General features: G+C 34.5%; 1 protein-coding gene across 3 annotated transcripts in view; it reads right to left on the bottom strand.

Moving 5' to 3' along the window:
- Nucleotides 1-12,794, bottom strand: part of NCAPG (non-SMC condensin I complex subunit G) — a 31,759-nt gene that overhangs the window by 14,439 nt on the left and 4,526 nt on the right. For all 3 annotated transcript variants that reach the window (XM_003927464.3, XM_074395944.1, XM_074395945.1), the window contains exons 6-12: nt 11,111-11,303; nt 10,134-10,283; nt 6,074-6,214; nt 5,422-5,545; nt 4,014-4,103; nt 3,537-3,716; nt 381-491 (exon numbers count right to left, since the gene is read on the bottom strand). In XM_003927464.3, coding sequence (XP_003927513.1) covers nt 381-491; nt 3,537-3,716; nt 4,014-4,103; nt 5,422-5,545; nt 6,074-6,214; nt 10,134-10,283; nt 11,111-11,303 — 989 coding nt within the window. The remainder of the gene's footprint in view (nt 1-380; nt 492-3,536; nt 3,717-4,013; nt 4,104-5,421; nt 5,546-6,073; nt 6,215-10,133; nt 10,284-11,110; nt 11,304-12,794) is intronic.

The raw sequence follows: 12,794 nt of genomic DNA, 5'->3' as shown, positions 1-12,794 counted from the left end.
AGGGCATATAATATAATCAACTCAGTCTCATTATATAGCAAGATTCCAGTACTTAAATATTCCTGGTTACGTTTCAGTATCTCCTCTCTTACTATTCAAACAATGAAGATATTCTGTATCTCCTTCTAGTATGAAATCATTTTTTCAAATCTTTAAAAGATTCTAACTTATGTATCAGGTCCTTTACATACATTATCTTATTTAATTCTCACAATATGAAGTGGCTACTATATTTATTTATTTATTTATTTTTTAACCATTTATACTTATCAGATATTTAAGATTGTAATCTGTTCACTTTTTTTATTTTGAAAGAACACATCACTTATAAAATAAGAAAGGACTGGACTAAAATAAAGCCGAAGAGGCCACCAACAAACCAAAGATTCGATGATTCCATTCATAGTTGCACTTATGCCTGTTGAAATGGACATCTGCTTCAACAATTCATAGCATAAAATAAGACATTTCTGCAATGTTTCAGCATCATTCTAAAATGAAGACAAAATATTCAGCATTAGTAATATCTTCTGCCCATCTCTTAAATGTTTGCTTTCTCAGGGCTTTGTGTAGGGCTTACTGTCACTCTCTATAGACTCTGTGAGTGATCTTACAGCTATCATACAGACAGTAAATGGTAGAGGTAGGATTTTAAAATTGACAACTTCAGCCAGGCGCAATGGCTCATGCCTTAATCCCAGCACTTGGGGAGGCCAAAGCGGGTAAATCACTCGAGGCCAGGAATTTGGGAGCAGCCTGGTCAACATGGCAAAACTTCATCTGTACTTAAAACACAAAAATTAGCATAGTGGTACACACCTGTGGTCCCAGCTACTTGAGAGGCTGGAGCACAAGAATCGCTTGAACCCAGGAGGCAGAGGTTGCAGAGAGCTGCGATCATGCCACTGCACTCCAGCCTGGGCGACGGAGAGAGACTCTGTCTCAAACAAAACAAAACAAAGCAAAACAAAACAACCTGACAACCTCATTTATCATCTATGAGCTAGCCCAGCTATTTTCTAAGTTTCAGATTCATATATGCAACTGCTAAAAGACATTTCCTCTTGGATGTTCCACAGTCTCCTCAAACTCAAAATGTTCTAAAGAGAACTCATCATTACACAAATCTCTCCTCTTCCTTGTTCTCTGTCTTCATACTGTCATCGCCATCTACCCAGCTGTCTAAAGCAAAAGACCTAAGATATATTCTGGACTCCCTTTTCTCCCGATTACTCATTTCTAAAAAGCTCTCAAGTTCATCACTACTTTCTATATCCACTGGCATTACCTTGTTCAGGCTACCATCATCTGTAAGTGTCCCAACCCTACTGTATGTCTTCCAACTATTATGCCTGTCTAAGCTTTTACTACTCTCCTATGCATTTCCTGAAAAACAGTGATCTGAGACATATGAGTTACCTAACCACTTAAAATACTAGTGGTTCACTACGATCCTTAAAATACAAAATTTTTAATATTGCTTACGCAAGGCCTTACATGACCTAGCCCTTAATTTTTCCCCAGATTTTTCTCCTGCCTCTCCCCACCAATTCTCTAGTCATGTGGACCTGAAGTTTTAAAACACAACAAGCATTCTTTAACTTTTGGACCATCACAGATGTTGTTCCATCTATCTACAACATTCCCTCCATAATTCATTGAGAAGAGACAGCACAGAATGAGTTAAAAGCACAAGTCTAGAGCCACTTCTTGGGTTTAAATCCTGCCTCCACCATTTACTATCTGTGTGATGCTGGGCAAGTTACTTGCCCTTTGTAAAATAAAGATAATAATAGTACTAACATCATAGGCCTATATTTAAGAAAAGGAATTCACATTTGTGAAGTAAGCAATGCTGTGACCACCACAGAAAAAGTATCTTCTAACTGTTAGTTTACATTGTTATTTTTATTCAAATCTCAGGATAAAACATGTCCTCCTCTGGGGAAGCCAACAATACTCTACCAGCATTAGATTATCTCTCCATAAAACCTCTATACTTCCCTGATCATAGCATCTATTACTATGATCATAGCATCTATTACTATGATCATAGCATCTATTACTATGAAGTTGTGCTTTAACAGATTTAATAGTCCTCAAACAGGACAAATGAACACATAAATGGTCAAAGCAAGTCAAGTTAAACAGATGATATTAACCATGATAAACTACTTTTGCTAATTTTTTAATTTTGACGTACCGTTTGTCATTTTCAGATGGTATTTTCAGTTTTTATTTTAAATTTACTTTCCAAATCAAATAACCTATTATGGTCCACAGACTTTGTCAAACAAAAGAAGCTACCAGCTATCAAAATAAAATTCAGGCATACTCTTTTGGAAGGTGGGAACTGACGTTGGGATTTCTATCGCTAAAGAAGTCAAGAACAAGGCTGGGCACGGTGGCTCGAGCCTGTAATCCCAGCACTTTGGGAGGCCGAGGCAGGCAGATCACGAGGTCAAGAGATCAAGACCATCCTGGTCAACATGGTGAAACCCCGTCTCTACTAAAAACAGAAAAAAATTAGCTGGGCATGGTGGCACATGCCTGCAATCCCAGCTACTCAGGAGGCTGAGGCAGGAGAATTGCCTGAACCCAGGAGGCAGAGGTTGTGGTGAGCCGAGATCGCGCCATTGCACTCTAGCCTGGGTAACAAGAGCGAAACTCTGTCTCAAAAAAAAAAAGAAGTCAAGAACATAGCTCATGAAACTCTCCTATATAGAAGGGTCTCCTATTTAGCATTCTCTTTATGAGAATAATCAGCAAATCCCTTTTAAAAGTATAATAAAAAATGATGTTCATTACAAAAGGTAATATCCCAAAAGAAATTAAAGTTGATATCAAATATTAATTGATACCTATCTTATGTTCACATATTTATCATTTGTTATAAGATAGAATAGTATCAATACCATTAACAAAAATTTTCTTTCAAGAGGAAAGAAATAATCCATTTAAGAGTCTACTTTAACAAACTAATTTGTTTAAAAAAAGGAACTACTGTAAAGCAAGCTTTAAATTTTACTAGACATTTAAGTTTATTATTTCATTAAACACAACAACGCTGCTTAGCTTTTTCTAAAAACACAAGAGTAATTTAGCTTTAAGAAAGGCTCATGTTACCATAGAAATTATTTTGCTAGCAGTAGAAAAGAAAGGTCATGGATCTTCCACAAATAAGAGAAAAATAGATGCATTTTCCTTTTTTAAACCATTCAAGACAAAAAAAAAACCAGAAACAAAAAAACCCAGAAAACTCAGAAGTGAACCACTGGAAAGCTAGCTTCCCTGGGAAGAAAGACTTCAGATTCTAGATATTAGCATGATAAGGCGGCAAATAAAGACCTAATAATAATTAAGGCTTTTCGAAGTCCAAAAATAGAAACAGGGGAAAACTTTTTCATTTTAATTCATGTCACTGTTATATATTGCTCCAAAGTAAATATATTTTGGCAATTCCGGGAGTTAGAGAAAAGATTTAGTTAAGATGATTAACAACATCTGAGATTTAGTATGAAAAAAGTTACCTATACCTTCTCTATGTGGACTTCTTTAATTTCAAGTTGCTCTGTCTCTTTCAAAAGGTTTTTTCTGGCATCTTCTAATGCTTTTATTTCTTCTTTTAATTCTGATGCCCGATTAAAATCCTGTAAGGCAATGCAATTTTCCAAAGCTTCTTTGGCTTCGATAAGCTTAACTTTTATTTCAGCCATCTAAGAAAAGATATAAATTGTTTCAACACTAAACAAAAACTGTTAATATCTGCAGCAACTCAGGAGTATTATTTAATAACTATCCAGAATTTAAACTTGTAATTTTCCTGATAGAGATCTGCAAATCTCTGAGACTGACATAAAATAGTAACATTTTAGATATTCCTATAGTTTAACAATTAAACAACGATTATGTGAGAAACTTTCAGAACTGCACATCAAGAGGAAAGAATAGACTTGTACAACAACATTACACTCAAGCACTTATTTTATTTATATTATTTATAAGCCACTTACCTTGAGTTCTTTCTTTCTTGCATCAGCTGGATCATCATTAACACCAACAGTAACAATGGGCGCCCGAATCTCTGAGATAATTTCTGTAACCTGATAAGTTATGATTCAGAGTACATCCTTTAATATATGTATGATACATCAGCAAATAGTACCAAAATGCTATATAAAACTCCAAGTAGTATCCACCATATATTGAATAATAGAGAAAAAAATATACAGGTAGAAATAGCACACATTCTGTTTGCTAGACAATTTTAGGAAGGAAAATAAATAAATATATATATATATATATACCTGACTACAAACTGAAATTATTTGAAGGGAAGGGAAGCAGGCACACAGACATTGAAAATAAATTATCCCTCCTACAGTGTCTGAAAAACAGAAAAGCGAATGATGGTGCTTAAGATGAAACACCATTAAATTCTCTGCCTGAGATCCTCAATCCTTCTCTTGTTCAGCTATGTAGGAGTTAAATACAGAAAAATGAAATATCCTTTTATTCTTCCTTTGGGTACACAATCCACAAATATTAACAGCATAAGGAAAGACTTTCCTTTCAGAACCACTTGTAAATTGGAACTGGCTGATCAGGAAAAGGCTGCCTCCCAAATAAAAATTGTAGAAGGGATGTATATAAAAGGAGAGATTGGAAGAGATGACCTATGAATTAACCTGCAACTGAAATTATATGATTTTTTTGAAAGAAATGATACAGATCTGTCTTTTTTGGCTATGCCAGAAAAAAATAACACTGAAATAGTATTATAGTAAACATTTATTTCTGTATTTATCAAGCACTTTATAAGCAATACCTCACTGAACAATGAAAGGTAGGTTTCATTGCTATTCTTATTTGCAGACAAGTAAAAAGACTGAATAACTTGTCCAAAGTCACAAAGCCAGAAAGGGTCAGAGGGGATTCTAAAACCAAGTATGTACAATTTGAGTATGCTCTCAAACACACTAGCACCCACTGCCTCATGGACAAAACCACATCCCCCTTTGTAACTTCCTACCAAATATGCTCCATTTTTAACTGATTCATCAATGACAGGTACACTAAGAGGAAGAAGGTGATATTTTAAAAATATTCTGTGTATGAAAAAGAGATAATTTGTTTTAAGAAATTTTAAAACTCATTAAAGAGACTAAGCTAAAACAAAACAAAGACAAAATCAAAAGTTCTAAAGAGAAAATAAGACAGTCTTCAGGGCCGGGCGCGGTGTTTCACTCCTGTAATCCAAGCACTTTGGAGGCCAAGGCAGGAGGACCACCTGAGGTCGAGAGTTCAAGACCAGCATGACCAACATAGTGAAACCCCATCTTTAAAAAATAAAATAAAAAAAGACGATCTTCAATGTCACTGGCCAAAACCTCTTTATCAACAATGAGGAAAATTACTTACAATTTGTGTTCTCTTATTATCTTCTATAATGATGTGTAGTAGTCTTCCAACAAGAAAAGAAACCAAGGATATTGGGATTGTGGGTAGAGTAAGAATCTCCTGTAAAATAGCCAGCAGTTTTTTTCTGCAGTCAAAAAGAACTAATTTAAATATCATTACGACAAAACATATTTTCTCTCTAACATTCACCTATTCTGCAGACTTAATTACATTTGTCTCAGTTCTTTCACTTACATTTATCACTATAATAGGTAAAAAATCTGTATGCACAGACTTTAGGTCAAATATTCTTATTCCACACAAAAATAATTTTCAAAAAACATCCTATGATTTTTAATAAATCAACCTGATAAAATGACAAAATACCAGAAATAATTCAACATTTTAGAAAATGCTACTGGCCTTAATAAACCTAAATAGAAACTTTTAACCAAAAACTACAATTTTATTGGTTTAGTCTGAGAAAACTGAACTAGAAAAATAAATGTATGTGTATATATGGAAATATGTAGAAGGAAAAAGGGGAAAAAAAATTTTTTATACCACTTTAGAGAGCTAGGGTAAATATGTTTAGTTATATTGAAAAAGGCCTATATTACTATATAGGAAATTAGAAGAACAAATTGGAATAAGTGTTAACATTTAAATATACCTTCCTCCTTCTTCATTGGTATCCAAAGACTTAATAATTAGAATCAATTGTTGACCTATGAATTCTTTTGTCATCAAATTTCCAATATAGGAAAAATCACCTCTGTTTTCTTCATTAACAACTGGAATGCTCCGAATATAACTAAAACAAGCAGAATTAATAAAGTAGAATCTGTTACGAAACATCAAACAAGAATTGGTTCCCATTAAGTCAAAAAAGGGCATTTTCAGGTCATATTAGTCTAAACACATAGATGTCTATGCCATGTAATTTGGTCTACAAACTCAATTCTATATCATTGTCATTAACTTTCGCAAACAAACTTATTGATGAATCAGAATAATTTCGAAAATATATTTTCAATAATGATTCAAATTTTTTATGGAAAATTTTCTGAAGGTACATACTTATATCTAACTGATAACTAATGATTTCAATGTCTCCAGAATTCTCCCAATTACAAATGGTCCCCAATTACAGGTGATTCAACTTACAATTTTTCACCTTTAGGATGAGTTTATCTGAGAATTAAACTCATTTGACTTGACATAGCCCCACTGTAAGTCAAGAAGCATCTGTCAAGTTCTGAATCCCTTGCTCAAAAATCCAAATTAGTCATAAAGATCTAATCTTCATCATGCATAATTATCATTCTTTTATTTAAAAAAAAATTGTAACAATAGTTACACGAGTAATCCATGAATACAATTATCTTTTTTGAAAAAAATCAGAAAAATAGGGATAACTTCGCAAATTTTTATTATTCTTTCTTAGGAACCCTAATCTCTGTATACACCACCACCATCAGCTACCCTTTATTCTTTTTTTTTTTTTTTAACCTTTTATTCTTATTACAGACATCACCACCCAAACTAAAGCCCTTCACAATCCTCACCAAGAGGGCCTCTGCTTTTTGTGTGGAACATAAAAAAAAAAAGTTACTTAAAAGCAGAACTAAGAATGTAAACTTAGACAGCAAAGTGCCTTTAAGATAGAAGAAACATGCAAAACAATTCTGATCAAAAATGTCATTCAAAAAATGTCACCAGGTACAGGGGCTCACACCTGTAATCCCAGCACTTTGGGAGGCTGCGGAATCACTTGAGGTCAGGAGCTCAAGAAGAGCCTAACCAACAGGGTGAAACCCATCTCTATCAAAAATACAAAAAGTAGCTAGGTGTGGTAGTGGGCACCTGTAAACCCAGCTACTTGGGAGGCTGAGGCAGGAGAACTGCTTGAACCTGGGAGGTAGAGGCTGCAGTGAGTCGAAATCATGCCACTGCACTCCAACCTGGGCAACAGAGCAAGACTCCATCTCCAAACAAAAAAACAAACAAAAAAAAGCCAACAAAAATCAAGTTATAGAAATTGTGGTATAATATGTAATAAATAAGCATATTCTTATGTATTACAAAGTGACAAACAAGAGTAAATAAAAGCTCATAAATTTCTGGCGACAAGATTAGGACTTTTAAGACATCAGCCACCCTTTAGGTTCTAACAGGAAACTAAGGAAACCTACACTACTGATAACGATCAAAATCAATCAATCAGTAGAGTTACTCTTTTCTGACAAGTTAAAAGAAAACCTTCATTTATACTCATCTTTGGATCTCTCTCCACTTCTCCAGTTCCATATTTAGCAAAATGCACAGCAACTTGGCTGAGGGTATTTTTTAAGTAAATTCAAACAGTTTAATTAATAGATTTAAAAATCCTCAACTGCATAAATACAACTTGAAACTGACCCACCAATTTTAGTTACCATGAAATCTTCTCACTATAATGAAGAGACCACTCAAGAAATTATTTTAAAGTCAAAGAATTTATATTTAAGACAGCTTTCAACAAATTTCATTGTAGGCCATTTTAATCTAATTTGATAAGCATCACTTCCTTGTTTGCTCTTTAAGTGAACACCTTAGTTAACCAATTGTTTCACATCAGAGTTCCCAGTCATTGAATCTACTGCCTAAAACATACAATATGCCTGAAAATATATTCCTTAGATTATTAGGAAACAATTTTTCAATTTAATTTTGTTTCTGTACTCATGTATACTAATCCCATCTAGTGATGTTGCTCAAAAAAGAAAGTCATTCTATTTTTTAGGTATTCTTTCAACAATCATTAAAATAAATTTCTGAAAGTTTTCCTCTTTAAAGGTGAAGAAAACAAGTCGATGAAGTTAAAGTTACTTATTTCAAAACTCAAAGACTGAGTGACAAAGGAAATATTAATCCCTGATCTTTCAGAAGGCAAAAATCAAGCTCTTTACAAGTCATCTTCTCATGCCGTCCTTGAGGAAAACCCCTCCTCCTTTACGCCCTTTAAATATTTAACATTTCCTGATATTTTCTTGTATTTTCACTATCTTCTATAAACATCTTTTATATTAATACACATTATTAAACTCTGCCACAAACTCATTCCTTTTGGAAATATTTCAACATGGTCCAAACAGCATTATTATGAATTCTCTAATTAAATGTCAAAGTCTGAAATAATTACCATTAAAACACTTATTAAGATTCACACAGGTTCTTCATGATGTTAATATGGGCTTGAGCTGTAGTTTCCCTACTGGCTCACGTTTGAGATATTTATCCTAGATTTAAGACTTTTGCAGAGGAAATTTAGAGGCATTCACAGCTTTGCTGCCTAACTTCTATGTGAGAACATTATGAACAAAAGCAGAGAAGTGTTATTTCATACAGATAATTCAGGCCCATAATTCATATTATATGGAGGCTTTTTAAAAAAAATACACCAAAAGCATAAAGTTAAAAACCTACATACCAATATCTGTCAAAATATATATATATTATCCTCTGACCTAGCAATTTAATTCTTGGAATTAACCCCCAAAAAATCTCAAAGCTACCCAAAAATGTAAAGGAAGTGTAACATACTTTTGCTTTTATCAGTGAAAAATAGCAATATCCTAAATGTCCATCAACAGAGGAATAAATTAAATGTTACCACCATACTGTGGAATGATATACTGTTAAAATGGTAATGGCACCTATTACATTATATACACACCAACATATAATAATCTCAGGTACCAGCTGAAAAAAAATAGTATATGTAGAGTGCTATATTTTTAAAGAAACCTGTATTCAAAAAACACATACACATGTAGAGAAAGAGGTTTGAGTATATACCCCATATTGTTTAGTTGCTAATTCTAAGGAGATAATGGGATTGAGGAAGTAGGAAATAAAAGGGAGAATTCCACATTTTTATTCTCTATACCTCTATATTTGAATTTTGACAAGAATTCACTCATGTTTTTCTTGTATAATTTTAAAACAAAATAAATTAATCCAAATAATTTCTTAAAAGATGTAATTATGGCAATCCAAATATTTTTTTTAAAGGTATATTTTGAAAAAACTTTAAAACATGAAGCCAAATAGTAAGTTTTTAATAAATAAAACTGGCCACAAAGATCCATGCTGTGAATTGGAAAACTGTGGTCCATGCACCAAATCCAGCCTATCACTTGTTACATAGCTTGCAAGCTAAGAATATTTTACATTTTTAACTGATCATTTTTTAAAATTTCTTATTTTGTTAACACATGAATATTAAAGTTCAACTCTTTAGTGGCCATAAAAGTTAATAAAAGTTTTATTGCTAAACAGTTATTTACACTGTCACTGGCCGCTTTTACAATACCATGGCAGAGTTAAGTCATTGTGACAGAGAGTATATGGCCCAGAAGACCCTAAAATACTTATTATCAGGCACTTAACAGAAAATGTGCCAACCAATTTCAGAAATAATATATCATCATTATCAACTTTATGCAGAAATGTTCATAATCATATCTTAACAGTTTTGAAGAAATGATCCTAAACATAGTGACTTGTCTTTCAGTATACATACCAGCATAAAACATTCAAAAAGACTCAATGTAAATAACTATCCCTGCATGTACAAGAAAAGGATTTTTAACATATTCACAATCAAGCATGACTTTGAGGAAGAGGGTAGGGAGGTTGACACATGCAGCAACACAAGCATTCTCCAAACTGAAAGAAAAAAAATTTACCTCAGTAAATAGTCTGCATATACTACAGGCTCTGGCAAAATCTGTTCTAAAAATTCTTCACCTTCATCTCCTTTTGATTTCAAATATTCACAAAGGGCACACCAATACAAAGCAATTTCAGGAGTTAATGTTTCCACTGGAATCAATTTCCTTCATTTAAAAGAAAGAGTATAAAAAAAAGCATGATCTTTATGTCACTAAAAATTGAAGAGTACAAAAATGAGAATAAGATTTGCTTTAAAACCACTATCCTTTTAATTACTCATTAATGTATCCACACAAAAAGGAATGAAGAAACTTAGAACAAAAAAGAACCAAATAAGCAAACATACACTAGAGATGCATGTTGTTGGATTTTCTCATTGTAGGCTAATTCAAAAATCAAAGTAAGAAACTTTGGAGGAAAACTTGGAGGAAAAAAAAGAAGAAAGAAACTTGGAGGAAAAAAAACATAGCTAAAGTATATATATAGGCTATGATAAAGTAATGAGTTCTTCCACCAGAAGGGGAAAAAGGAAAAGAAGATATTCATCAGACTAAAAGAAAACAAAAGAGAGGTAAGATTAAAGGTATTAATATAATCTTTCTTTTTGAGGCAGAGTCTCGCTCTGTCGCCAGGCACCAGGCTGGAGTACAGTGGTGCGATCTCGGCTCACTGCAACCTCTGCCTCCCAGGTTCAAGCAATTCTCTTGCCTCAGCCTCCCGAGGAGCTGGGACTACAGGCGCATGCCACCACGCCCAGCTAATTTTTGTATTTTTTTTTAGTAGAGACGGGGTTTCACCATGTTGCCCAGGATGGTCTCAATGTCTTGACCTCGTGATCCATCCACCTTGGCCTCCCAAACTGCTGGGATTACAGGCGTGAGCCACCGTGCCCGGCCAGGTTTTAATATAATCTTAAGCTATGGGGAGGAAAAAATAATTAATTGCAGAAGTTAATCAGTATTACATTTCAAAGAATGAATCCTTTATATACCTGCCATCATTGTTTTTACAGATTTCCACCAGTTCATTGAGGGGAGTCACTGAAAACAAGGTATTGAGAACAGAGACTGCCACTTCAGAAGAATTTTCTACATCCAACCGATGAAGCAGCTCTAAGATATTTCCCTCAGAGAACCGTAACCAGCCTTGGAGAAGATGCTTCTGCATAGCTTGTTTCACAGCATCTGTTGAGTAATTTGAAACATAGGTGAACAAAGGCTCCCTCTAGCTTCCATCTCCTGTATTTTGTCTGTTTTAATTAACAAAAGTCAATATTTACAACAGAAACGATAGAGATTAAGAGGCACAACTAAGCATATTAAAGGAAAAAAAAAAGAAGTACTATGATACTGCAAAAGTCACTGTGATGGTCACAAATAAAAATGAAAAAGGTTCAGCACCAAATACCACAGCCTACACAAATACCTTTGCATTCCTCCTCCCCTGGGTTCAATGGGCTTCAGGTGTTAGCTTAGAATATCCAGTAGCTATTATTTCATTTGTTACCTGATTTCATCTATTACACAGCTGCTATTTATAGTAGTGAACTATGCAAGCACACATCACTGAACAAACCTTATTTTTAGCTTTTAAAGTTATCCTAGTAATTAGTGCTGACAATGTTTTCAAACTCAAGTCGGTTTTCTCACCATAGCACAATAGAGCCATCTTGGCCTTCTCTTGAGAGTTAAAAATTTTTTAAAATATCATTCCTATAAGCAGATGCTCTCAGGGGTCCCCAGCTCCTGGAACAGAGACCAGTACCAGTCTGTGGCCTGTTAGGAACAGGGCCACACAGCAGGAGGTAAGCCGAGGTCTAAAGAGCATTACCGCCTGAGCTCTTCCTCCTGTCTAATCAGCGTAGGCATTAGATTCTCATAGGTGCAGGCACTCTACTGTGAACTGCGCATGGGTGTTATCCAGATTGCGCTCTCCTTATGAAAATCTAACTAATGCCTGATGATTTCAGGTGGTACATTTCATCAGGAAACCATTCTGCCCACCCTCTGTGGAAAAACTGTCTTCCACGAAATTCATCCTTGGTGCCAAAAATGTTAGGGAACGCCACTCTAACAGAAAAAAAAAAAAAAAAAGGAAATTATACTGGTCAGACTATTCCTAATTGTTGTTTCTGATACACAGAACACATTCATACCAAGGTATACACACAGGGAACAGCATTTTTTTTTTTTTTTTTTAAGAAGAGAGAGAGCAAATAGATCTTTTCCCACTTCTGACATGAATTATCTCTATAGACTTAAGTATTGTTTCACCATTTGTAAAACACAGAAAGGTTGAAAGAAATAAGCTCTGCTCCTTCAAAATACCAAGATCTTGGCCGGGCGCAGTGGCTCATGCCTATAATCCCAACACTTTGGGAGGCTGAAGCAGGTAGATCACTTGAGGTCAGGAGTTTGAGACCACCCTGGCCAATATGGTGAATCCCTGTCTCTACAAAAATACAAAAATTAACCAGGTGTGGTGGTGTGCACCTGTAATCCCAGCTACACAGGAGGCTGAGGCAGGAGAATCACTTGAACCAGAGAAGCAGAGGCTGCAGTGAGCCAAGATCACACTGCACTCCAGTCTGGGTGAAAGAGCAAGACTCAGTCTCAAAAAAAAAAAAATCAAGATCTTTAGCCCTATGTTTTCTACATAATACCACAAGATAAATT

Source organism: Saimiri boliviensis, chromosome 3 (assembly GCF_048565385.1).
Source record: "Saimiri boliviensis isolate mSaiBol1 chromosome 3, mSaiBol1.pri, whole genome shotgun sequence".
Lineage (NCBI taxonomy): Eukaryota > Metazoa > Chordata > Mammalia > Primates > Cebidae > Saimiri > Saimiri boliviensis.
This window is presented reverse-complemented; position numbering and strand designations above follow the sequence as displayed.